Source organism: Sorex araneus, chromosome 2, assembly GCF_027595985.1.
Source record: "Sorex araneus isolate mSorAra2 chromosome 2, mSorAra2.pri, whole genome shotgun sequence".
Taxonomy (NCBI): Eukaryota; Metazoa; Chordata; class Mammalia; order Eulipotyphla; family Soricidae; genus Sorex; species Sorex araneus.
Genome location: NC_073303.1, coordinates 40,325,247 through 40,352,091, shown reverse-complemented (window position 1 = coordinate 40,352,091; position 26,845 = coordinate 40,325,247). Strand labels below are relative to the sequence as shown.

Genomic DNA, 26,845 nt, shown 5'->3' with positions numbered 1-26,845 from the left:
GATTATGCTGTATATGACATGTCAAATGAGTGCATTGTCTGATAATTAGCAAATGGTAACTATTGAAATAACTGCTACTATAATCAGTACTTAACAGTTGAGAGTTCCTCTCTGCTCTTAACTAAAACTTTAAAGTATATTTCATCCTTCAAATAGAAGCTGATTAATCCTAGTAAGCCCATGTACACTGTCTGGTATCTATCTTTCAATCAACTTCCACATAATTGTGTAGACTTTGCTGGTATTATGGTGCATTAAGGTTTAGGTATAGAAGTTGCCTTTTTATCTGATACAGAATATGGTCTGTCTGTTTGTAAGTCGCTGAAACAGCCAAGTTGTAAGTAAGCTCCATTATTTTCTTTTTCTGTAGTTATGTGCTGCTCATCTCTCAACTGAATCCGAGGCGCCAAATCACTATCAGGCAGTGTGTCGTGCACTGTTTGCAGAGACAATGGAGCTGCATACATTTCTGACTAAAATAAAAAGTGCAAAGGAGGTAAGCATCACTTACAACTTTTTGGCGTCACGAAAGATAAACCTGTTGTCACTTTTCCCATTATATTGAAAATATTTTCTATCTTTATGAGTTCTGAAAGCCATTGGGAAAGAAGCAGCTTAGATCAATTTATTCTTTAAAATGCAATTTGGGGGGCTGGAGCAGTAGCACAGCGGGTAGGGCATTTGCCTTGCAGGAGGAGGAATTCCTGAGTGCAGAGCCAGGAGTAACTCCTGTGCATTGCCAGGTGTGACCCCCCCCCAGAAAAAAAATTTTTAATGCAATTTGGTAAGGACTGGAGAGATAGCACAGTGGGCAGGATATTTGCCTTGCACGCTGCCAACCTGAGTTCAGTCCATGGTACCACATATGGTTCCCCAGCACCACCAGGAGTAATTCCTTAGTGTGTAGCCAGGAGTCACCCCTGAACAACATCGGATGTGGCCTCCAAACCAAAAATAAATAAAAATAAAATGCAGCGAGTGAATTTGATTGATAAAACAAGACTTTTCATAAAACTTCCCTACAGATAGGAAGTGCTGTTAAGTAGTTGCATCAGTTTTCCATAACAGTTCCTTTTCACCCTTTTCCTGGTACTCTTCTATTTTAAAACGTCTGATAATTTAGCTATGTTATAGTAGATTTGATTAAGCATTTTATGGAAGAGGTTTATTAAAATTCAAATAAAATGCTGTTTTTCTAATTTATTATTTATCATCGTCTCGGAATTTTAAATATTATATGAAGATCCAAGGACAATCATTGTAATTTATTTACAGTGTATGTTGCCATATTTTCTATTGCACAGGCAGTTGTGAAAGTTCATGAAACCTATATAAAGCGTTAGTGTCTAGTATATAATACAAGTCCAATGTATGCTAATTAGTGGATGTCATATCTATGTAACAAGCTTGAGTTTCTATAGCCTAGTTCAAGTTCATTTTAGTTGTTATTGTTGTTTGGGAGACACATCCCCTTGTTCAGGGCTTACTCCTGGCTTTGTGCTCCTTGTAATGCTTGTGGGACCATTTGTGGTGCCATGGATCAAACCCCAGTCAGCTGCCTAGGAGACAAGAGCTTAACTCCTGTACTAGCTCTCTGGCTCCTGTAACTCGTTTAAAACTTAAAATAATTTACAGTGCGGGGGGGCGGGGGGAACACTTAAGTGGGATATGTACAGAAGAAGAAGAATACTTATAAATGTAAAACTAACAGATTTGGTAGTAAGTGACAAGGCCAGATCACTAGTAAATCCTTAAATGAAGCCTTTTTCACGCATGAATAAGTGCTCTAAGCATTTCTTTTCTGCTCTAGCCAGGATACTGTTTGTAGTCCATCCTTTGTTGATGAGATACTGAAAAATGAAGTTTAGTTTTTAAAAAAGGTTTTATAGAATTGAAACCAAAAGGGAATTACTGCTTTAACAGTGTGGAAAGGGTGAACTTGTGTTATTTAAAGAATAATTCTAAATGCATAAGAACCAGAAGATATAGGATCTAACTGAAAGCTATTTCCTCTATTGAGGTTTAGTATAAAAATAATTTAAAAAATTCACTTTTTGTGTTTGTTATTAGATTGCGATTGCTTTATCAGGAGCAGCATGCATGTGGGGGGAGGGATGGGGCACACACCCAGTGGTGCTCAGAGATCACTCCTGGCAGGAACTTGGGGGACCATCTGCAGTGCCAGAGATTGAACCTGGGTTGGCCATTGTAAGGCAGGTAACTTACCCCCTGTACTATTTCTCCAGCCCTGCAAAAATTATATTTGTGGTATAAGCATAGTACAGTCACTATCACTGTCATCCCGTTGTTCATCGATTTGCTCAAGCGGGCACCAGTAACATCTCCATCGCGAGACTTGTTGTTACTGTTTTTGGCATATCGAATAGCCACGGGTAGCTTGCCAGGCTGTGCTGCACGGGCTCGGATACTCTCGGTAGCTTGCCAGGCTCTCTGAGAGGGGCGGAGAAATTGAACCCGGGCTGGCTTCATGCAAGGCAAACGCCCTACCGCAGTGCTATCACTCCAGCCCAAGCATAGTACAGTAGGGTTGGTAAAATAAATTAAGTGAATTCCTAAAATCCTAACAAACATTCTTAAGAGGCACTTCAGAGCTTAAAGAACTATATTAGTAAGGTTTTCAGTTCACTCCACTGAGCTTTTTTTCCCCTCTGGATTAAAATGTGGCTTTGACAAGATAAATACATCCTCTGAGGAGAAGATTCTGAAACATTATCAAAGTCATTTCAGTAAGATTCCTAAGGAAATAACAGTGTCTGAAATCATTAGTTTGCCTCGTGGTGACACCCCCAGAAAATGATCAAGCCCTGCTCAGGTGGGTTGGGCTTCTCGCCACGTCTCAGCCTGTCACCTCCTGCCACCCCTCAGACTTAGGCCTGATTAGTTCCGTCCTGTTTCCTCATTCCTGTTGTTTCCTTGCTCGCTGATCTGTCCTTTAAACCTTTCCATTCTTTTCTCCACAAACACTCATCAGGTTCGAAAATGAACTCTGTACCCACGGGCTCGGGCTCTCCCCAGGGTCCTCATGTCTCTTGGTTCCCCGGGAGAGCTTCCTCTCCCCCGGCGCCTGGGTCTGGGAGAGTTTGGTAATCCTCTCCTACTCCAAACAATTTCTTGTCATATTTATGCAAAAATCATTTTTCTTTTGAAGCTCATCTGTCTCCCTCACATACTTGTCACACTTCACTGATAACTTTAAGTTATTTTATTGATATACAGAAACTCTATTTTCAAATTCTTGATTTTTCTCTACTCTACTCCAGTACCATACTTGAAACACCTTAACACCTTAATCCCCATAATAGCCTTAAAGAGCCCGGGCTCAAGCCCCCCCTCTCTCTGGAATCCCACTCTGAATCCATTCCCTCACTGCCTCCTAAACTGTTTTTCCATTCCTGTGTCCCCTAGATTTTGTCTCAGATCATCAGCCCTTCTTAGATTCACTCCAGCCCTACATGAACTAGGTTAAAGTGACTTTCTTGGCGGTTAAGGGTCACAAGCCCCTTGGAGATCTTGAGAGCTTCTTAGGCTGCGGGCCACTGAATGGCGGGAGGGGTGTTCCACAACTTTAAAAAAGGTTTTCAAATAAAAAATTCTTTATCAGTTAATGTTTGGTCTGTAGACCTAATTTATATACTCATGTACCTGGACTGGTATAAAAATTTCTCAGCTAAAAAAAGTGAAAAAAATTAAGAAGCCAGTTTTTTTCTACTCTGGAGAGCTCGCTTGCTCTCACTCTCACACTCTCTCTCGTGCACGTGCACTCTCTCTCTCTCTCTCTCTCTCTCTCTCTCTCTCTCTCCCCCTCTCTCTCCCTCTCTCTCTCCTGATATATATCTCGATGTAAATTTCTTTTCATAAGACTTTTACTTCGCTTGAAAAAAGAAAAGAGGGGCCGGAGCGATAGCACAGCGGGTAGGGCGTTTGCCTTGCATGCGGCCGACCCAGGTTCGATCCCCGGCATCCCATATGGTCCCCCAAGCACTGCCAGGAGTGATTCCTGAGTGCAGAGCCAGGAGTAACCCCTGAGCATCGCTGGGTGTGACCCAAAAAGCAAAAAAAAAAAAAAAAAAAGAAAAGAAAAACTACCTTAAGCGCCAATGTAGCCAGTTGCAACTCGGCTCCTCCTGGGCTCCTGCTCATGAGTGTTTCCGGGCGGTGCGGCTCCCGCGTCAGTGCTCTGCTTGGTCTCGGGTCAGACCGAGGGGGCTAGCGTAGGGCCCGGATTTACAGGTGACCTTCCGGCCTGATCACGGCCTGGCGGCTTTTCCTGGCAGGCCTCAGGGTGGGAGTTGGGGGGCCACCCTCCCCGCAGGACTTAATGTCTCGCCACCACACTGCACACTGATTTTCTGCGGGAATTTTTCTTTCCTTTTCTTTCTTTTCTTCTTTCTTTCCTTCCTTCTTTCTTTCTTTCTTTCTTTCTTTCTTTCTTTCTTTCTTTCTTTCTTTCTTTCTTTCTTTCTCTCTGTTTAAATCTTTCTCCCTTCCTCCTATCCACTCTTTCTTTTCTTCCTTCCTTCCTTCCTTTCTTTTTCCTTTCTCTCTCCTTTCTTTCTTTCTTTCTTTCTTTCTTTCTTTCTCTCTCTTTCTTTCTCTCTCTTTCTCTCTTCTTTCTTTCTTTCTTTCTTTCTTTCTTTCTTTCTTTCTTTCTTTCTTTCTTTCTTTCTTTCTTTCTTTCTTTCTTTCTTTCTTTCTTTCTTTCTTTCTTTCTTTCTTTCTTTCTTTCCTTTCCAGTGGGGAATCCCACGCTATACTCAGGAGGCCCAGGAGCCACTCCAGGCACTACTTGGCCAGCGGGGCCGGTGGTTCTGCAAGGGCTCTGCAGGGAATTCCAGGACTCACTGCACGGCCCGGACTGGGCCATGCCCGGGCTCGTTGCCATCCCTCAGCCAGCACCGCTGCTGGAGGCCTTCTTGCTGGCCAAGCTCCTCTCCGCTGACTTGAGACTTTCCGCTCGGACTTCCCTGTGCTCTTTCCCTGCCCGTAGAACAGCAGGAGGACGCCTCCTCTCCGTTACTCCTCAGCGGTGCATTTCCCCACATGCGCCGAGTGTCCCTTGCCCAGTGACCTTGAGAAATCTCAGAACCTTGGGGAACCAGCACTCTCCTCTTTGTCTTTGTGCCCTTGCCATGAGAGAATAAGAGCCGGGTCGGCTGCCCGTTACCCTTTCTGAGCAGCAGGCGCCCATAGCTCGGCAGAACCACGGTGTTTCCTGATTAACGCGGAGCCTCGTCAACTGGAGGATAAAATTAAATGCTATTATATCGCTCCCAGTGCTCTGCATGATACTTCACCTACTTTTATGTATGCCCCCCCTTCAGTACTACCTTCCTTGCAGTTTATACACTCCAGTCAGAATATTTATATTTTTCTAAACATGACATGTAACTGAACATCTATGATCTTTGCATTTTCTTTTTTTTTTTAAAACCTGGAATTCACTTTTCATGTCTCCTTGGTGAAACTTTTATCTCCCTATTAAGACCCTTCTCATGTATGAACTCCTGTATGAGCTCATTACTCTCCCTTTACCCAACATCTTATTCATGCAGGTGCTTCTTGAGATAAGATTTTTGTCATCTTTATATTAGTAATTCTTAACGCAGCATATGCATAGAGGAAGCACTCCTGAAATGGATGTTGAATTGAAATAATGAATACAGATGTGTTTTTCCAGAACTTCAAAGGTTTTCTTTAGTGTGAAACAAGTTCATTATGAGAGCATTTCTATTAAAAACACTTAGACCAAGCTATTTCTAGTAAATATAAGAATTGGGGGGGCACGCTGGAGCGGTACCACAGCAGGTAAGGTATTTGCCTTGCATGAGGCCAACCTGGGTTCGATTCTCAGCATCCCATATGGTCCCCTGAATACCGTCAGGAGTAATTCCTGAGTGCAAGCAGGGGTAATAACCCCTGTGCAGGGGCTGGAGCGATAGCACAGCGGGTAGGGTGTTTGCCTTGCACAAAGCCGACCCGGGTTCAATTCCCAGCATCCCATATGGTCCCCTAGCACCGCCAGAGGTAATTCCTGAGTGCAGAGCCAGGAGTGACCTCTGTGCATCACTGGGTGTGACTCCAAAAAAAGCAAAAAGCAAAAAAAAGCTATAGAAAACAAACTGCAAAAATAAATTAATTTTTAAAAAATAACCCCTGTGCATCACTGGATATGACCCCAAAAAGCAAAAGAAAGAATTTTGTGGGGATGAGGTCTTGTGATGTCCTTGTCATTCTTAAATTTACAAATAAAACATAGAGAAAACAAACTGTAAAATGTGTAAGTCCTGACATTGGAAGATATATTTTTTAGCCTTTTGATCATAGACTTTGTGTTGTACGACTTACCTATCAATACTAAGATTTCAGGGTTCAAGTAGATTTTCTTTTCCTCTACATCATATGTGGCTCTTGAAATTCTAAAAAAAATTTCTTATAATTTGTTATTTTAACCTTTTCTCAAAAGTACTAATTTTACCCTATCAGAAAAGAATCTGTTCATTTGATATTTTATTTTCCTCAAGATTTCAAAACATAAATATTTTAAGAATTAGACCAGCTTTCTTTTTTACCTATGAGTTAGTGTACATCAAGTGGAATTTTCAAATACTAGCTTCTAAGTTAACACAGTAAAAGTGCCCGAATGCATATGGCTCACTTCTTCACGCCTGTTTCCCTGTGAACGCGTCTCTTGCTTGCTCGTCTCTGTCTTGGTTCTCACCCTGAAGAAGCCTGTATTCTCTCTTCCTCTCGCCTCACCTTTTTCTAAATAATTTTCAGTAAAAACTCTCTTGTTATCACTTATATATGGTACTTAAACTAAATGGATGGGGAAATGCAATGGTTTAAAGGGGGATGCCCCGAGCGCAGGAAGGAGAAGCGAAGAGAGTGAAGGGGGAGGGGAGAGGAGATCGAGATCGGTGAGAAGCAGGAGGGCATGGCCAGGGGACTCAGGTGGACCAGTGGCGTTCAGGAATGATAGAGCTAAATACCCAACCACAGAGTCGACAACACGGAAATCGTGAGACCCAAACTTTGATAAACAAACTTAGAAGATGCCGGTCACTGTGGCAGGCGGGGACAGGGGGTGCTCGGAGAGGAAGTTGACCCTGGGTTGGAGGATTCCTGAAAGAACATGATATGTCAAAACCCAACTATAAATAACTTTGTAACTCATAGTGCTTTAATGAAATGCAATTTAAAAGAAAAAATGAAAATCATCCTGCTTCACAAAAAAAACAAATATATATGTATCAGTGATATTTTAAATACCTTGTATATAAAATATATAAAATCTGGATATTTTTGTATAAGAATATTTGAGCTTAGTAGCTGAAATTTTGCTGATAATTGATAAACCAAAATTACTTTGATTATATTAAACTTCACATATGCTAAATTGGAAATTTGTTAAAGTATAAAACCCATCATCTGTTTGCAAAGCAAGCACTATAGTTTCATAAAGTGGTAATTATATTTATTAAAGCTGGCTATTTTATAAAAATAAGGCCTTCTAGTTCTTTATTTAGAAGAACTTCTTTATTTAGAAGGCAAATTTATAGTCATTCTAATCTTGATGATTTCCTCCTTAGATGTTTAGTGGGATGATTTAAGGTTATTCTCTGAATGACAAAGATTTGAATAAGCCTGCCATTACTGTGTTTCAGAGGCAGTTGATACCTTGAAAGTTTTATTACTGTGTCTCACGGCAATTTGATATCCTTGTATGCAAGTATAGATGGAGGAACTCTCCGAGCAGCCCATTTGGTGCATTAGGGTGTATGAAAGAGGAGACAGCCCAGCTCCACTGCCAGGTACCCACCTGGCACCACCATCCCAAACCCTACCTGTAGCTGAAGAGAGTGAGGGCTTGCTCTTTCAAGCCTGTGTTCTCTCGGGAACACATATCTCTTTGGAGAAGCCCGTGATCTCTCTCAAACACATATTCCCCTCTTTCACTCCCCCCTCCATCAATCAGAAACAGTTTCTAAGTAAATTTCATTCAAAAAACCTGTTCTGTGTTGCCAGAGTAGATAGTCCGGCAGGGAGAGCATTTGCCTTGCATACAGCCGGCCAGGGTTCAGTCCCCGGCATCCCATATGGTTTCCTGAGCACTGCCTGGAGTAATTCCTGAGTGCAGAGCCAGAAGTAACCCCTGAGCATCATTGACTGTGACCCAGAAAGCCCCCCAAAAAAAAAACAAAACTTATTTTGTTTCACACATAAAGAGCATGTAGAGTGGAGAGTAAAGAATTTAGATGGATGGTTTCAAATGTAAAAATTTTATTTAAGAGGAATAGTATTATTCATGGTAGTGTATATATATATATATATGTATTATATATATATATATATTTTTTTTTTGCTTTTTGGGTCACACCCAGTGATGCACAGAGGTTACTCCTGGCTCTGCACTCAGGAATCACCCCTGGTGGTGCTAAGGGGACCATATGGGATGCTGGGAATCGAACCCGGGTCGGCCACGTGCAAGGAAAATGCCCTACCCGCTGTGCTATTGCTCCAGCCCCATGGTAGTATATTTTTAATCCATTTTCAATCAAGTTATTTTTTTAAATCACTGGTTTCTGATTTTGTTTTTATTAACTGAATTTACTTATCAGTTCCTTAAACTTTAATTTCTGTTACTTTCCTGTATTTCTAACAGCTGCAAAATGACCTCTTCTGCTCACTTCACTTTATTTTGTTTTTAGTATTTGTTTGTTTGTTTGTTTGTTTGTTTGGACCACACCCAGTGATGCACAGGGGTTACTCCTGGCTCTGCACTCAGGAATTACTTCTGGCGGTGCTCAGGGGACCATATGGGATGCTGGGGATCAAACCCAGGTTGGTGACTTTTACCCACTGTACCATATCTCTGGCCCAACTCACTTCTTATCCCCATGAACAGTCCTCTTAACTCTTACTGTACAGATTAATAAATTGAAGTTTAGAGAGGTTCTAGAGACCTATAGAAGATACTGAGTTCTTAACAATTCTGTTTTCACTGAGCAAAGATGTTCTATTCTCCGTTGCTATTTTGTGAGAGTTTCATGCCATTTACTGTAATGAGAAAGAGTTGGAGAGAATTCTAGAAGGGAAGGCAGATGTATACTCAGAAGTGTAATTCTGGGCAGAATTATAGAGTGAGTCAGAGAGAATACAATCTGTTTTTGCTTCGCTTTGCTTTGTGGGGCCACACCTGTGGCACCCAGGGTTTACTCCTTGTCGTCTGCTCTGGGGTCACTCCCAGCAGGACTTGGACCATATGCAGTGTCAGAGATTGAACCTGGGTATACAGACCATATGTCGTCTCGGGCTGATAAGAGGCAAGTGCCTTACTTACTGTACTACTCTCCTGCCCCAGAGAGAATAAGAGAATTTATGAGAGTACTGACGTGTCTGTGTCAGATACACACAACTGAGGGCAGGATAGGAGAAGGAAAGGTATTATGTTAAGGTCAGGTTTAAGAAATAGGGGTATGTAAAATGGAAAAAGACAAGCGTGTCATGAAAAGACAAGTGTGTCCAAAAAGTGTCAGTGGCTGAGATAAAATAATTTTCAGTTTGGAAAGTCAGTTGACTATTCTGGTTTCTAGCACGCGCAAACTATGTTATGCATGTTTAGTATATCTCCCACCCCTCATTTTTCCACTAAAACATTTTTGCACAGTCAAGGTATAAGTTCACTTACTATAGTCAAAAACAACTTGATATATTAGAGAAGCACACTGTTTAGGATGAATCTTTATTTTGAAAGAAAGATTCTTTTAAGCATATATATTTGCTCTTTTTGGGTCACATCCGGCAATATACAGGGTTTCCTCCTGGCTCTGCACTCAGGAATTACTCCTGGCGGTGCTCGGGGGACTATATGGGATGCTGGGAATTGAACCTGGGTCCGACGCATGCAAGGCAAATGCCCTTCCTGCTGTGCTATCACTCCAGCCCTGCATATATTTTCTCATTAACTTTTTTTTAGTAAATAGTAATGCTAGTCATATTTTTAAAATTCCCTAACGTGTGTATCAAAAATCATTTTAATAATTTTAATTATTAATAATATTTAAATTTTCTCCCATTATTAAATAAATATTTAATAATGGGAGAAAAATGATTTTTTCTCCCACTTATCATTTATGTGACATCTTAATTAAAATAGCATTAACCAAGAGAAGAGACAGCGTTCAGTGAAAGCACATCCTTAGACTGGGGTCACAGCGGGGGCAGTGGGGTAGATTGGGAGGTGCTGAAAAGATCTGGATTGGAGATTTAGTAGCACTTTGGGGAGGACCCATTTTGGTAGCATTGTTCCACTAAAACAAGCATTTATTCTCTTATAAACCAGTGTTAACTCAGTTAAAAAATAATAATTATTGGGGCTGGAGTGATAGCACAGCGGGTAGGGCGTTTGCCTTGCACGCGGCCGACCTGGGTTCGATCCCCGGCATCCCATATGGTCCCCCAGCACCGCCAGGAGTAATTCCTGAGTGAAAAGCCAGGAGTAACCCCTGTGCATTGCTGGGTGTGACCCAAAAAGCAAAAAAAAAAAATTATTAAAATAATTATATTTTAATTAAAAATAGAGCCTATTAAAACCGATAAAAGGGAGCAATTTGTAATAAAATTTCTACACAGTTTGTGTGACAGAATAAATTATTTAACTAGTATTTCTTCATTTTGTAACATTATTGTTATGTTGGCAAGATATGTACAAATAAACATTTAATATACACATCCAGAGGCTGGAGAAATAGTATAGTGAATAAGGCTGCCTGCCTTTCATATGGATGTCCTGGATTCAATCCCTGACATCCCGTATGGTCCTCGGAGCACTGCCAGGAGTAAGTCCTGAGTGCAGAGCCAGGAGTAACCCCTGAGCATTGCCAGGTATGATCAAAAAAACAAAAATAAAATAAAATCAATTGTCCGGTAAAATCTGTTCTGAAGTTTGTTTTTTGTTTGTTTGTTTGTTTTAATTTTCAGATGGATTTTTTTTTCTTTTTGGGTCATACCCAGCAATGCACAGGGGTTTCTCCCAGCTCATGCACTCAGGAATTACCCAGAGTGATGCTCAGAGGACTATATGGGATACTGGGAATCGAACCCGGGTCAGCCGTGTGCAAGGCAAAAGCCCTACCCACTGTGCTATTGCTCCAGCCCCTTGAGATTTTACAGGAAAAGAATTCAGTGTTATAGATGAAGTAATCAAATTTCAATGTACTGTGGACCTTTTTAAAAACACAGGTTTGATATTTTTCATTGGTGAGTCAGCTCTAACATTGACATTACTACTACATTGATGGAGTAAAAATAAAATTATTTATTTTAAAATATTGTTAGAAAAAGTAGTTGCTAATTGGCGGTTGGTGGGTGATTGGCAGATAGTGCAAAGAAGCTGAAAGTCACAGACAAGACACATGGTTGTCAGGACCGGAACACTGTGGGCATCTTCCCTGGGCTGACCTGTGGGTTTGTGGCTCCCTTTTTTATTGTGTATATTTATTGTGTATATTGACAATTAGTCACATGATTTAAATACAACTCCCCTCTTGTCAAAGAACCAAAAAACAAAAGTAGTTGCTAATACTATAATAGCATTATTTATAAATGAAAGTAAGACAACTGAACTTCATGAAACACTAGTTGTTCATATTATTGCAATAAGAACTTAAATGTAAGGCATAGATATTTAAATTTATAAGTTCGATTTTCTAGGTGATGAAAGTTTTTTGTACCCTTGCATTTTGTTACATGGTACACATATTCTAGAACTACAGAAAATATTTCACACATTTTGTCTTTGAGGGATAAAAATGTCAGCTAGATTTGGATTTCTTCAGAAGTTGTCTCTTACAAGTGTGGATCGTTATTTCTGATTATAATCATCTCTGATCTCTTTTCAAGTGTGACTGCACTTGCATGCTTAATTAATTGCTTGTTGATATTTTAAACTTCTAAGTTCTCTCTTCACCCTTTCGGGTGTGGTTTTTCATTTGTGCCCTTTGGTTTTTAAACAAAGAGACATGTCTCCAGGCCTCCTCTAAATATTTGTATTAATCATAGTCTTCAGCTTAAAAAAAAAAAAAAGCTAGGTTATCCTTATAACCTCCCAGGGCTGAACCAGGAAGATTTGAAATATCTGAACAGACCTATTACTATTGAAGAAATTGAAATGGTAATCAAAAGCCTCCCCAAAAACAAAAGCTTCACTAGTGGCTTCACTAGTGAATTCTTTCAAACCTTTAGAGACCTACTTCCAATCCTTTTCAAGATTTTCCAGGTAATTGAAGAAACAAAACAGTTTCTATGAGGCAGATGTCACTCTGATACCAAAAGCAAACAGAGACACCACAAAACAGAATTACAGGCTTATATTTCTGTTGAACACAGGTGCAAAGATCCTCAAGAAAGTACTAGCAAATAGAATCCAACAACTCATCAAAAATATCATATATCACGACCAAGTAGGATTCATCCCAGGCTTACAAGGATGGTTTAACACTTGCAAGTCAATCAACATAATCATAAAATGGGAGGTGAAAAAACTTTCCTCAATATAATCAAAGTCATCTACCAGAAGCCCACAGCAAGCATTATCCCCAAAGAGGAAAACTAAACGCCTTTCCTCTATGATCAGTGACAAGACAAGGTTGCCCACTCTTTCCACTTCTATTCAGTGTAGTACTGGAAGTACTTGCCATAGCAGTTAGGCAAGAAAGAGATGTCAAGGGCATCCAGATAGGAAAGGAAGAAGTATCCCTTTTAGTAGCTTTCGCAGTATGTAATTGTCTTGATTTTTCTTATTGATGACTAATACTCCATTTTAACCTCATTGAAAGCAGACACCTTTTCTAATTCACTGCTACATCCCTAGTGTGATAGGGCCTTTATAAATATTTGATCAGTGTGGAATGAATTAGAAAATCAGTGGTCAAATATTATAGATCTGATTTCCTACTATCTACCTTGACTCTTGGTTCCTTGACACTCTTGAGCTCGCTGCCAGAATGCGTTATTGACGTCTCCTGCCTGTACCTTCCTCCTGCATCTCTGTGGCAAAGCCCACAATTGTCCTACCCATTCACGTAAGTCTAACTTCCAGGATTGCTCCTTGAGTAAAGATCTTGCTGCGTCCTTGTTATTTGTAAGTGGGAAGTTTAGACCCCTTAGCACAACATAAGGGGCTGTTTGCAGTTGAGCAGACTCTGAGTCTCTGGGCTCTGCCTTCACTCTTCCGTACTTTGTTCAAACCCTGTGATTCACAACCTCTACACCAGCTTGGAATGTCTGTTTTTCTTCATCTAGCAAGTAGGAGATGCCAGCTTATCCTTAATACCTAATTCAAATGTCCACTACTCTGAAAAGCTTTTCCTGATTGAAGTTTATTTTCCTGCTTAGACAGAGAGCACTCTGCTCTCACTACCACTTATCACACGTTATAACTTTCATTTATCTCTCCTCACGAGACTGAACTTAAAAGACTTTGTATTGCCACACCTGCATAGAATTTAGAGTCCAAGCGTGTATCTATTTTAAAAAAATGTTTCCTTTGCTGTATCCTTAGTGAAGATTAACAGTAGGGCCCTTCATCACTGAAATTATACTTTGCTTTGGGGCTACACCCAGCTGTGGTCAGAGCTTACTCTTGACTCTGTGCTGAGGAATTATTGCCAGGCTGGAAGGACCATATGTCGTGTCAAGGCTCAATCCTGGATCGGCTGCATGCAGGGCAAGTGCTCTACCTGCTGTACTTATGGTCTGGCTCCTGAAATAAATTTTTTAATGTAATAAACATCATTATTTTATTCTAGAGTTAGACTTTCCTAAGTGTTTACCATATTAACTTGATCACTGTATCACTGTCATCCCATTAATCATTGATTTGCCTGAGCGTGCACCAGTAATGTCTCCATTCGTCCTAGCCCTGAGATTTTAGCAGCCTCTCTTTATTCATTCTTCTCAGCAGTGCCGCATTGGAGGCTCTTTCAGGGTAAAGGGAATGAGATCCATTATTGTTACTGTATTTGGCATATTGAGTATGCCACAGAGGGCTTGCCAGGCTCTGTCATGCAGGCAGGATGCTCTCAGTGCCTTGCCAGGTTCTCCGAGAGGGAGAATGAGGCTCTAAGAGTTCGGGAGCATTGTTTTGTAGTCTCTAGATCTTGGCCGTTGGTGGGATTACATGGCTGCCAGCAGCAGTTTGTGTGTGTGGCTGCCACGCTACTGGAAAATGGGGGATCTGGGCAGAGGAGGCCCAGTCCTGATCCGAGCAGGCTTGGAGATCTCAGCTTGGGTCCTGCACACCTGGGTTCCTCTGCTGGTTCCTTCATGTGTGAGGCTCATCCGAGCGTGTGGAGAGTGGCCTTGAGCATGGCTGTGGCTGGATTCCCGAGGTCTTCGGCTGCCAGGGCTCTGCTCAGGGCAGGGAGGGAAACTCAGTTAATTTGATTTAAAAAAAAAAAAGCTAGAATGGTATCAACTTCAAGTTCCTGTCCTCTCGCATTTATATTGGGAACAAATATTAAGAGTTGTAGAGTGTTGGGATTAAACTGTTGTTTTTTTTTTTTTTTGGTTTTTGGGTCACACCTGGCGATGCACAGGGGTTACTCCTGGCTCTGCACTCAGGAATTACTCCTGGCGTTGCTCAGGGGACCATATGGGATGCTGGGATTTGAACCTGGGTCGGCCGCGTGCAAGGCAAACGCCCTACCCGCTATGCTATCACTCCAGCCCCTAAACTGTTATTTATTTATTTTTTTTTCTTTTTGGGTCACACCCAGCAATGCACAGGGGTCACTCCTGGCTCATGCACTCAGGAATCACCCCTGGCGGTGCTCAGGGGACCATATGGGATGCTGGGATTTGAACCCGGGTCGGCCGTGTGCAAGGCAAACGCCCTACCCGCTGTGCTATCACTCCAGCCCCTGTTATTTATTTTTAATTTATAAAAATGTTCAGTGCTCAGTGTGGGGAATGGGGCACATGCAGTGTCAGAAGTCAGGCTCAGGCTCAGAACACCCCAACTCCCCAGCCCAGTTTTTAAAAGATTTCCACTCGAAGAACATTGATGTACCTTTAGGGAAAAAAAGGTCTCAACCTCCCACAGCAAGCTTGGACTCAACTTATGTTGCTTTTATTTATTTACTTGTTTGTTTTGAAAATAGAAAGGTCTACTAGATAATAGAGAAACTCCCCAGCTGGGAGGAGCTTAGTATAGGTCTAAGTTAAATATAACTCTGGGCTGTGGATCTTCTACAGAGAAACTGGGTCTTTGTGATAAGAATGTGTACAGAAAATGCAGGAATTAGGGTTGTCTGGCTAGTTTCAGGCCTTTTGCGTTATCTATTTGGCTGTGGGCCTTTTGACCTTGGCATTATCCATTGTCTCTCAGTTAATTGGGTCGTATCACTCTCTACTCCTCCACTTCAGACGGACAGTTTAATGGCCCATAGTAAACCAGTAGACATAGTGATAGGATTAGTGCTACTTTGTAATGTTTAAAATGGTGAAAAAGAACAAAAATTGATCTTGAAACAGGTCAGAATGTGAAGGATATTCCTGTGGGCAATAATATAGGAGAATCAGTCAAGAACCTGGGAATTTGGGTGAAGAATTGAGAGATTACAATAGCCATACTAGCTATCAAAAGTGCTGGTGAGTGAAGAAGCACCAGATTTCAAAAACACTTGGACGGGTGGGGAAAATCCAGTTTGTGGGGGGGTGTGTGCAGTAGTCCCTTAATGTGTCTCCTGTGATAAGTGCTTCCATAGCTAATCTGTCCATTACTCTGAGCTAGATATTGTTTTAAGACTTCTTTGTACTTTAACAAATATAAGCCCTCTAGCATATCATGTGATGAGTGCTGTTATTGATGTTGGTGGACCTACGGGTGGCTCACATGAGTCGGGAGGAAAGACTCACTTTCACTCCACCTCTGCCACCCAGGACCTGCTGGGAAGATTAGGACCGGTCAAGTCTGCGATGAGCCCCTGCTCAGCATGGGCCTGAACCCCGCCACCCAATTTCTCGGGGAGCCACGGACTCAGGCTGGAGCGAGAATTTGCTCTTTGCAGGAAAGGAGAAGCCAGTCCCAGGCATTGCCCAGGGTTTTCAGGGTTCTTGTCTCGCTCGCAGAAAAGAATTTCGGGAGTAGACAAGCAGTGAAGTAAAACAGATTTTATTTGGAGGGTTTTTTGAAGGTGTGGAGGGAGAGAGAATGAGAGAGAGACAGAGACAGACAGACCTCGGGCTTCTCCAAGGGCGGAGAGAGCCTTGAATGGGCTCGTGGGCTGGCTTTTCAGGCTCTTCCTAGGTCTCTTGATCCTGACTGTTCTGGAGTCTTCTTGGGACTGAATCACTAAAGTTAATTGGATTAAGGGGTTCCGAGGATTTTCAAGGAGAGGAACTTCATGGGGAGGGTCTAGTCTCCATGCAGGGTCTTATCAGGTCTTTGTTTACCATATCCACAAGGTGGATCAGTCTCAAAATTTTCCTCCTCAGAAGTGTTGTTGACCTAAGTTTCATTGCCAAGGGCCTTTCCCTGTCTACCTTCCTACATCATAATTTCCATTTTCTTTGTGGAGACAATAGTGAACAAGGAATAAGTGTCTTGAAGTAGTCATTCCAGCGGTGTACAGTCAGGGACATGGCCGTGAATGCAGAACATGACAGAGGCAGCTAGGAGAGCCCAACCTGACATCCTCTGACTCTCCCAGTCCAGCCTTCACATAGTATGAAAGTATACTTTAAAAAATACCCTTTCGGGGCTGGAGCGATAGCACAGTGGGTAGGGCGTTTGCCTTGCACGCGGCCGACCCAGGTTCGAATCCCAGCATCCCATATGGTCCCCTGAGCACCGCCAGGGGTAATTCCTGAGTGAAGAGCCAGGAGTAACCCCTGTGCATCGCCGGGTGTGACCCAAAAACCAAATAAAAAACAACAACAACAAAAATACCCTTTCAAAAAAAGCAGAACAATGCAGTGTGTATTTCATTAACTAAGACCAGCGTATATCAGGGGACTTCTAATCAGTCTAGTCCCTACATTCCTTAAAGTGGTTGGCCAGTACATTGTTGTGGTGTCAGAACGGGGACAGGTCGCAGCTCATGTTGCAACCTAGACAGCGGTAGTCAAAGCGTCCATATTGGAAATGTCAGGCTAAGTGGGAGGAGGAACAGAGTTGTGGGACTTTGGCAAGGGAAGAGCCGTGTGGGCAACAGAGAATGAGGCTGTGCTTTGGCTCTGAGAGCTGGCTGTTTGGCACATGAAATGTTGCAGGCAGTCGCCCTTTCCTCGTGCTGTCCATACTAAGCCTCCAAGTAAGAACCTTGGTGAGGCTACATTTCTCTGTCCAGTGGAGACCATGCAAACTGCATTGGTTTGCTAGTAAAGCAGGGTACGTGCCTGGTGCAGTTCTCCGGAGTACCAGCAGACTGCATAGAAGAGAGAAAGGACCATGTGACTGCTAGGGCAGGGGGGGGGCTATGACTCGACGAAAGTCCTAGAATTTTTAACAGACATAACTGGCAGCAGAAGATCCTTCTCCCTAAGCCGTCTCTGGAAAGCATCTTTAGTACTCAGAGTCTCGGGCTGTAAAAACTAATTCTGTAAATTAGGCTTTGTTTTGGGAGAACTGGCATAGCTTGGAAGACTGAGACACATCACTGTCACCATATCACTGTCATCCAATTGTTCATCAGTTTACTCGAGTGGGCACCAGTAACATCTCCAGTCGTCCCAGCCCTGAGATTTTAGCAGCCTCTCCTTACTTGTAGGGAGACACATACACTCCTTATTTACTAGAAATTCAAGTTAACTAGTCACTAGAGTATGTCTTCTCTCTACGAAGGCCATCAAACTCGCACACTCTGGAAGGACAGTTTGTTGAGCTTGAAAAGAGAACGAGTCTGGGTCACAAGAGGAAACAGAATGACAAGGAATTTTATACTCAGGCCTGTACATTCCACTCAGGGCAGCAATTAAACAAACCCTCCGATTCTTTCCCATATGTCTATTCCCCTGACACAACATCTTCACGCCAAGAACTGCAGCACCTCCTAGTGGGAAAAAGTGAAGCAAATGCCCCCAAAAGCTTAATCCAATGTCAGGATGAATGAGAAAGAAACCTCTTCAGCCACCAACTAGAATATCATGGAAATTAGGAGTCTTACAGTAAGACTTTAAACTCAGCTACTCAAATGCATGGGAGCAGAGTGAGTTCTTCACCAGAAACATTGTAATTTATACAAAAATCCCAGAAATTCTTGATATGAAAAAAACACATTGAATGAATTAAAAACCTTTCTGGAAAATGCAATAAATAAATGTCAGTCTCACAGAGGAGAGGATAAGTAAAAACAAGGATGAATTCCAGTATATTGCAGGTAGAAAAGAGGGAAGTAAGATTTAGGAGAATGAAAATATCCTTCAAGAAATAAAAGACATCATTAGAGGAAGCAGTATTAGGATAATGGGAATGCCTGGTGGTGAGGAGAGATAAGGAACAGAGTGTTTAGACAGAAACAACAGCTGAAAACTTTACACACTCAATGAAAGAACTATAGAAGTCTAGGAAGCTTAGAGAAAGCCAAAAGTTTCAAATGCAGAAATTCATGAAGATATCCATGTTTGTGAATTGGAAGATAAAATGCTTAGAATGGTCATGTTATCTAAAGCAATCTATTTATTCAATACCATGCCAATGACATTTTTGAGTAAGCAGCTCTAAAATTTGTTGGAAGCCATCAAAGAACTCAAACAACCAAAGCAATTAAAGCAGTATGGTATTGAGACAGAAATAGCACACAGATTATGGAATGAAATAAAGAATCCAGAAATAAGTCGATGCATATATGGACATCAAATTTGTTTTTTTTGGGGGGGGGGTCACACCCAGCGATGCTCAGGGGTTACTCCTGGCTTTCCACTCAGGAATTACTCCTGACGGTGCTTGGGGGACCATATGGGATGCCGGGGATCGAACCCGGGTCGGCCACGTGCAAGGCAAATGCCCTACCCGCTGTGCTATCGCTCCGGCCCTGGACATCAAATTTGTGACAAAGGACCCAAGTGCATACGATGGAGAAAAGAAAGCCTCTTCAACACACAGTATTGGGAAGCGACATCCACATACAAAATAAAATAGAACCAGGTCACTAACATTGTGCACAAAAAATTAACTCAGAATGTACTAGAGACTTTTGCTGTTAGACCTCAACCCACAAAATACGTAGAAGAGAACATATGTGATACACTCTCTGACCTCAGTATTAGAGATGTATTTGGAGATACAACTTCATTGGAAGAATAAGTAAAAACAAGAACAAGCAAATGAAACTACATGAAATTAAAAAGCTTTTCTACAGCAAATGGAAATATTCACTGTATCTCTGTCATCCTGTTGTTCATTGATTTGCTCAAGTGGGCGCCAGTAACATCTCCATTCGTCCCTGTCGCATACTAGTATAGCCCAATGGTGTACGGCGGGCTCTTTAAGGGACAAGGGAATGAAGATCGTAATTGGGTTTTTTTTGTTTGTTTTTTGGAGGTTTTGTTTGTTTTTTTATATCGAGTACGCCACATTATACAGGTGTCAAGAAGAATATCCACAGCTGGAGCAATAGCACAGAGGGTAGGGCGTTTGCCTTGCACGTGGCCAACCCGGGTTTGATTCCCAGCATCCCATATAGTCCCCCGAGCACCACGAGGAGTAATTCCTGAGTGCAGAGCCAGGAGAAACCCCTGTGCAATGCCAGGTGTGACCCAAAAAGCAAAAAAAATAAAAAGAAGTTAATATCCAAAATATGTAAAGAACTCAGAACTTTACAACAATAAAAACAGGCAACCCACAGCGGGTAGGGCGTTTGCCTTGCACGCGGCCGACCTGGGTTCAAATCCCAGCATCCCATATGGTCCCCTGAGCACGGCCAGGGGTAATTCCTGAGTGCAGAGCCAGGAGTAACCCCTGTGCATCGCCAGGTGTGACCCAAAAAGCAAAAAAAAAAAAAACAAAAAACAGGCAACCCAATTTTTTTTTAGATGGAAAAAAAGAATTAGTTCAATCTCAAAAAAAGACATTCAGGTAGACCACAAATGCACAAAAAATTTTAGTATGACTTATTAAGGAAACAAAACCACAGTATATAATTTTACATTGTTGAGAGTGACATACCTGTGTGTGTATAATAAACCGTACTACACTGAGATAGAGTTTAGTTTGGTGCCACTTTGGTGGGAAAATGGTATAATTCCTCTAGAAATAAATTTTAAATGATGAACTTACCCCCAAAAAGACTTCTTAAACAAAATGAGAGCAAACAACCCTGTCAAAAACTGAGGCGATGAGCTAGAGAGAGTTCGTGGGCTGGAGTACATGCAGGTGTCTGGAGTGGAAACCTTGACTGCGCATAGCCCCTTAAGTGCTGGGTGGGAGTAGCCCCTCAGCAAGGATGTGGGCCAAAAACAAGCAGAAAATGGAAAGAAGGGCTGTACAGACGCTTCTCTAAAGAAGGTGTACAGGGGCTGGAGCAATAACACATCGGATGGGGCTGTTTGCCTTGCATGCAGCTGACTCAGGTTTGATTCCCAGCATCCCATATGGTCCCCCGAGCACTGCCAGGAGTGATTCCTGAGTGCAGAGCCAGGAGTAACCCCTGTGCATCGCTGGATGTGACCCCCCCCAAAAGAAAAAAAGAAGGTGTACAGATGGCCAAGAGACACAAAAGGTTCATATTATTAGGGAAAGGCAAATGAAAATGGCAACGAGAGAACATCTCACCATCATGGGAATGACTGATATCAAAAAGACTGGAAACATCCAGCACTAGGACATGATGGAAATCCTCTTTAACTGCTGTGGGCTTGTAGTCCGGTTCAGCCTCTGTGGGAAATAGTATGGACACCTCAAATTTTTTAAGCAGAATCCAAACATTTCCACTCCTAGTGCAAGAACTCTCTCAAGGACACAGAATTAGTAAGTAAGGTTCTGTGTGCATACTGATGGCTATTGCCGTATCTTTTACAGTAGCCAAGATCTGCAAATGACCCAGAGGCCAAACAAAGGTAGTTGCATAAGTACATGTACTCAGTGGAATACCATGCAGCTGTAGGAAAAGGTGAAGTCGCACTTTTAGCTACATTGTGGATAAATATAGGGAAGTCTTGTTGAGTGATCTGAGCAAGGAAGAGAAAGACAGATGCTACATGATCACATTCATATTTGGTATATAAAGAAACAGAGAAAAGAGGCAGTGTCTGAAAACAAACTCTTACAACAAAGTTCCCAAACTTACACGGTTCCCCCCCCCCCCAATATTTTCAAATAAGAAATCACTCAATGCTTCCCCACCTCCTGGAAGTTATGTTTCAATCCAGTGGACTGAAAACACCACAGAATTGCGCTTGACGCTCCGACTCCTCCCCTCGCTCACTCAGTGCCTCCTGCCCCAGGGGTGAGGTACCAGCCACTTTGAGAAAAATTGCCTTTGACTCTGTTGACAGAACAGTGGCTACCAAGGAAGGGCAGGAAAACTGGACGGGAGGGACATGTGGACAGCGGGGAGAGAGATTGTCACTTTGTTGGCAGGTGCGGTGTGTTAACATTGTACTCTTAAAACTTTCAAACATGTAAATGCCTTTTTTTGTTTGTTTTGTTTTGTTTGGGGGAGTCATACCCAGCAGTGTCGGGGCTTACTCCTGGCTCTGTGCTCAGGAACCACTCCTAGCATAAATCAGGGGAACATGTGGCATGCCAGGGGTTCAACCCAGGTAGAATAAGCACCCTAATCACTGTACTATCTCTCTGGCCCCTAAAACATGTACATTCTTGTACACAGCGTTACTGCCCCTCAAAAAAGACCATCCCTGAGACCAGAGTAATATTAGTCATGATGGACACGACATGTATTTCACCTAAATGCCCATCTATAGGGGGTGAGATAAAGAAGTTGTGGTAGGATAGAATACTACTCTGCCATTGTGAGGTAAAGTTGTGTGGCTTGGACAGAATTCCAAGTGATTATGCCAAGTGAGGAAAGTATGGATGTGAAAGGCACTGTCGGGTGTTTTCACTCATTTGAAATATAAATAACTGAAGCAGATTAACTGGCAGCCCACAACAAAACTTAACTCCTAGGCTTGGTGGAAACTGCAGTGGTTACCAGCTGGCCTTTTAGCCAAGTACCCTGGGGGGTGGCCCTCAGGCTTTGTGAGTACCCATTTTTTAAAATCTATGAATATATTAGAACTAATGGCTTACCTTAGAAAGAGACATAAGTGAGTTGATGTTGAGTCTACACATATTAATTCAAATCATTGAGAGGTTGATACACTTACGATTCACAGAATAGATTTTATTGTTTTTTTTTTTTTTTTAGGATGCCAGGAACTGAAAACATTGGCATGGGGTAGTTCTAATTGCTAGTTTGGGAATGGTTATGTCAGAAATGGGCAGAGTTAATTGCCATGTGCATGCTTTCAATTAGAATTTTCCCACCATATTCCAAGCACAGGTTGGCATCTGTTATTACATTTGTGCAAAGCGGAAAAAAAAAAAGAAATTTTCAGAAGCTAGAGAATAATTAATAGAAGCTTGTTTCTAAAATGAGAAAAGTCTAATTTAATTTCAAATAATTTGTTTTTGCTGTCAACTAGAAAGCCTGATATTTATTGTTGCACGTCCAAGTTTATTAATAGTACTTAGAGTCTTAACTGTTTATTGATTTGTTGCAGAGTCTAGATATTCACCTCATGAGACAGGGGTAGGGTCTTATTTGGTGAAAGAATAAAATGTTTGGGACTGGAGCTATATTGCAGCAGGTAGGGTGTTTGACTTGCATGCAGCTGACCTGAGTTCCCTAGCTGTTCCAGGAGAAAGCTCTGAGCACTGCCGGGTGTGGCTCAGAAAGGCAATTTTTAAAAATAATAAAATGTTTCTGGGATTGAATAAAAAGCCAAACCTCATAAATACTGACCTACTATAATACTTCATAACTGCGTCATATATATGTTAGCATTTCTTCTGTGTTACTTTATATAAAGTTCACAGAATCTAAAAGGTATTATTAGTACCTGCATTTTCTCGATGAGAAAATCAGGCTGATAATTAGAGCAGTTATGTAACTTGTTCAGCATCACACAACTTGAAGTGTGTGGAAGCACCTACAATTTGGTTTACTTTCAGAACATGAAATTCTTGGACCTCACATAAAGTACCTTCAATATTACAAAGAGGAAAGCAGATTATTTTGGTAGCAGGGAGCTAGGGACTGTTTTCACAGCATAAATAACCGTAGGGATGTATAAAGGCATACTATTTTATGCGTCTGTATTTAGTCAGAAAGTTCTCGTGTATAAATTGAAAAGTCATAACAATTAAGGTTGGTTGGGAAAGGGTCTGCAGCAAGGTCCTTCCTGAGTGCAGAGCCAGGAATAGTCCTGAATGCTGCAGAGGGCGGCACCCCAGAACAAATTTAAAACAGAACGTAAGAAAATGGGCATGAACTCTGCCACCCTGCACTCGGGAAAGGTGGATTGTTAGAATATTGTCCTTATGTGCACATGTGTCTTAGACATTAAGTTTCTCAGCCCATTGATTTTTGTGCTGACTGAATCTTGCAGATCTTTTTAGTATTACTAAATTAATAGTTTATTTAGTCTGATATTAAACATCTACTTTTTTTTTTCCTTTTTGGGTCACACCCGGCAATGCACAGGGGTTACCTCCTGGCTTTGCACTCAGGAGTTACTCCTGGAAGTGCTCAGGGGATCATATGGGATGCTGGGAATCGAACCATGGTTGGCCGATTGCAAGGCAAATGCCCTACCCGCTGTGCTATTGCTCCAGCCCCAACATCTACTTTTTATTGGATTTCTTCCAGTTGGTACCCTTCAGGCCTCCTGAATGTGGTCACATGTTTTCTTCAGCTCTGGGAACATCGTAGCAATGATGTCTTTGACAGTTTCTTCTTCATCAGGGTTTTCTTCCTCCCTCTGGGGCTCCAGTAATTCTTATGTTACTCCTCTTAGCTTCATCACAATCTTCTCTTGCTATCTGTTCCCGGATTGTCAGTCTCTTTTCCATTTTCTGCTCTTTTCTAGAGTCTCTGGACTTCATCTTTGAGCTCACTGATTCTGTCCTCAGCAGCTGTTACTCTGCTGCTGAGGCCTTCCAATGAGTTATTTAATTCACCTACCAGATTTTTCAGGTCTAACATTTTCGTTTATAATTTTGTTTGCATTTTCCACATATCTACCTTCAAATCTCTTATATTTTACTGGCATTGCTTTCCATTGTTTCTTTTAGTTCCTTAAGCATCCTCAGTAGCTCCTTTCTAAATTCCTTATCAGAGAGGTTGTCTAGCATTTCATTGCTGGGGTCTTCTGGGCTAGCGTCTTCAATAAGTAAGCGTGGTGGGCCTCTGTGTTGCTTTACCATTGTGACCTATGCGGCTTAGCCCTTCATGCTCATTGGTACTATTCTGCTTATGATGCAGTATTAATTGAGGTTGCCTTAATGAGTTATTGGCTAATGTGTTTCTGGTGGTGAAGCTAACCTAGTGAAAGTTCCAACTAAGAGGGTAACTTATGGTTCTTACGGGATATGGAGGGGGGAGAATAATTCGCGACCGCATTAGTGGCCATGGCTCTGGGAAGGGGCCCTGACACGGGCCGGGTACCTGAATGGGATGAGCAGAGGGTGCCCGGAACATTGCAGCTTGGGGTGTGCAGGTGTGCCTCAATTCCCGTTCCCCGCAAGTAAAGGATGAAAACCAGCAGCCCTGGGGTCTAGTTAGAATCTTGGCTCAGCTCTGGGAAGGAGCCCTGACCAAACATCTACTTTTTATTTACATATATTTTATTATTTATCATAGTATTTAAATATAATATGAGCTTGGGTTTCATATTTATTTCTATGAGTTGGAGAGCAAATGTCTTAGTATGGAATAGATGAAGTTTCTCTTCCCTATATCTCCAAGGGATTCTAGGTTAGAAAAAGGACTAATTTTTTTGTACAGTGGATTTGAGGAGACTTAAGTACTTGGTCATTCTTTATTGAAAGTCTCTTTTTTTTAAATTTTATTCTTTAATTAGTGAATCAGAGTGTCTCTTAATACACTTCTTCAACAAATACTAGGAATCTATGAAATGCAGGTCACTGTTGTAGAGATTAGAGAAGTCTATCAGCAATCAAAAAATACAAAATTACTTTCTCATGAAGCTTACAAGCTAGCAGGGAGAGGAAAATAGTCGTTAAGTATATTCATTAAATAATGCAGACCCTTGGCATAATGAGCTTCTTAAAAAAGCTTAGAGGCTAATTCCTGGTGGCAGGGGCTGGGACTTAGAATTTACATCAAATGATCAAAGTAGGTCCCTTAGAGAATGTGACATTTGAACAAAAATGAGAAGGATGTGAGAGAATTTGTTTTGTGATCGCTGGGCAAAGCGTCCTGGTGAGGCAGCCAGTCAGATGCCGTCAGGCTGGAGTGGGTAGGAAGAAGTGAGGTACTTACTCTCCTTTCTCCTTTCCTGAGTTGGGGGATGGGAGGGTTAGATATAAGATATCACACCTGTGCAGTGTGCTCTCAAATAATTTGCTTCCCTTAGCTATTTTTCATCACCTGAATGGTCAAAAGCTAGAAGAAAGACACTTCCAGGCAATAGGGTAATATATACTTTAAGACATTGAAGCGGGGGAGGGCACTGGAGCCTGAATTATAGTCTTCAAAGGAGCAAGTAAACACATCCCTCCCTCAGAAGGAAAAAGACAAATGCCAGATGATCTCACTCACATTTGGAGTATAAAGAAACCAAACAAGGAATTAGACCACCTCCAGCGGGAGTGGGAACAACCCTGATACATAGCATATATGTAATTATATATTATAATTATAATATATAACAAATATATATATTATATGGAGTGATAGCATAGCGGGTAGGGCGTTTGCCTTGCACGCAGTCAACCGGGGTTTGATTCCTCCATCCCTCTCGGAGAGCCCGGCAAGCTACTGAGAGTATCTCACCCACATGGCAGAGCCTGGCAAGCTACCCGTGATGTATTTGATATGCCAAAAACAGTGACAAGTCTCACAATGAAGACGTTACTGGTGCCCGCTCGAGCAAATCGAGTGACAGGATGAACAACTGAGGTGGATACTGAGTGGGAGAGGGTCAAGAGTGACTTTAGATTAGTGTGGAGGGATCCCGGCACACTAGTGGTGGACCCGGTGTAGAAAACAATATTATCATAAAAATTTTTGATTAAAAGAAAAGACATTATGATACTGAATTATCACATTTTTTAGAATACAACAATCCGTTGCAAAAAAAATCAAGATTTTTCTTTTTGAGCATCAGAAATACATACATATATATATATATATACATATATACAAACTATAGGTGGTACATTTTAAATGGTGTGTGTTTGGGGGGGTGCCATGGATTAAATCGGGGGCCTCATACAGCAAAGTCATGTACTCTACCACCAAGCTACATTCTTCAACTCTTGAATCATTTTTAAGAACTGAGAACCCTAATTTAGTAATAATGTTGTTACTCATATTTTGACATACTATTACACCAGACTTTAAGTACCAGTTATCTGCAAAGCCCAGTGGCAAGTCAGATAGAGGGGGTTTGAGAATTGCTTTTCCCTAGAGAGCACAATGAAAGGTTTTGCTGTGTGTATGTATACATGTATATCATATATATTAACACCTGTGAATACTTATGGCAACATTGTGAGCTAACGTCTGTCCTCCTTATAAAGGTGAGACACAGGAGGACCCAAGAGGATAACTGAAACAAGGTGGGACTCAGGAAG

General features: G+C 41.8%; 1 protein-coding gene across 7 annotated transcripts in view; it reads left to right on the top strand.

Moving 5' to 3' along the window:
- Positions 1 to 26,845, top strand: part of SPIRE1 (spire type actin nucleation factor 1) — a 189,411-nt gene that overhangs the window by 92,972 nt on the left and 69,594 nt on the right. For all 7 annotated transcript variants that reach the window (XM_055124958.1, XM_055124960.1, XM_055124959.1 and 4 more), the window contains exon 4: positions 371 to 496. In XM_055124958.1, the coding sequence (XP_054980933.1) occupies positions 371 to 496 (126 nt within the window). The remainder of the gene's footprint in view (positions 1 to 370; positions 497 to 26,845) is intronic.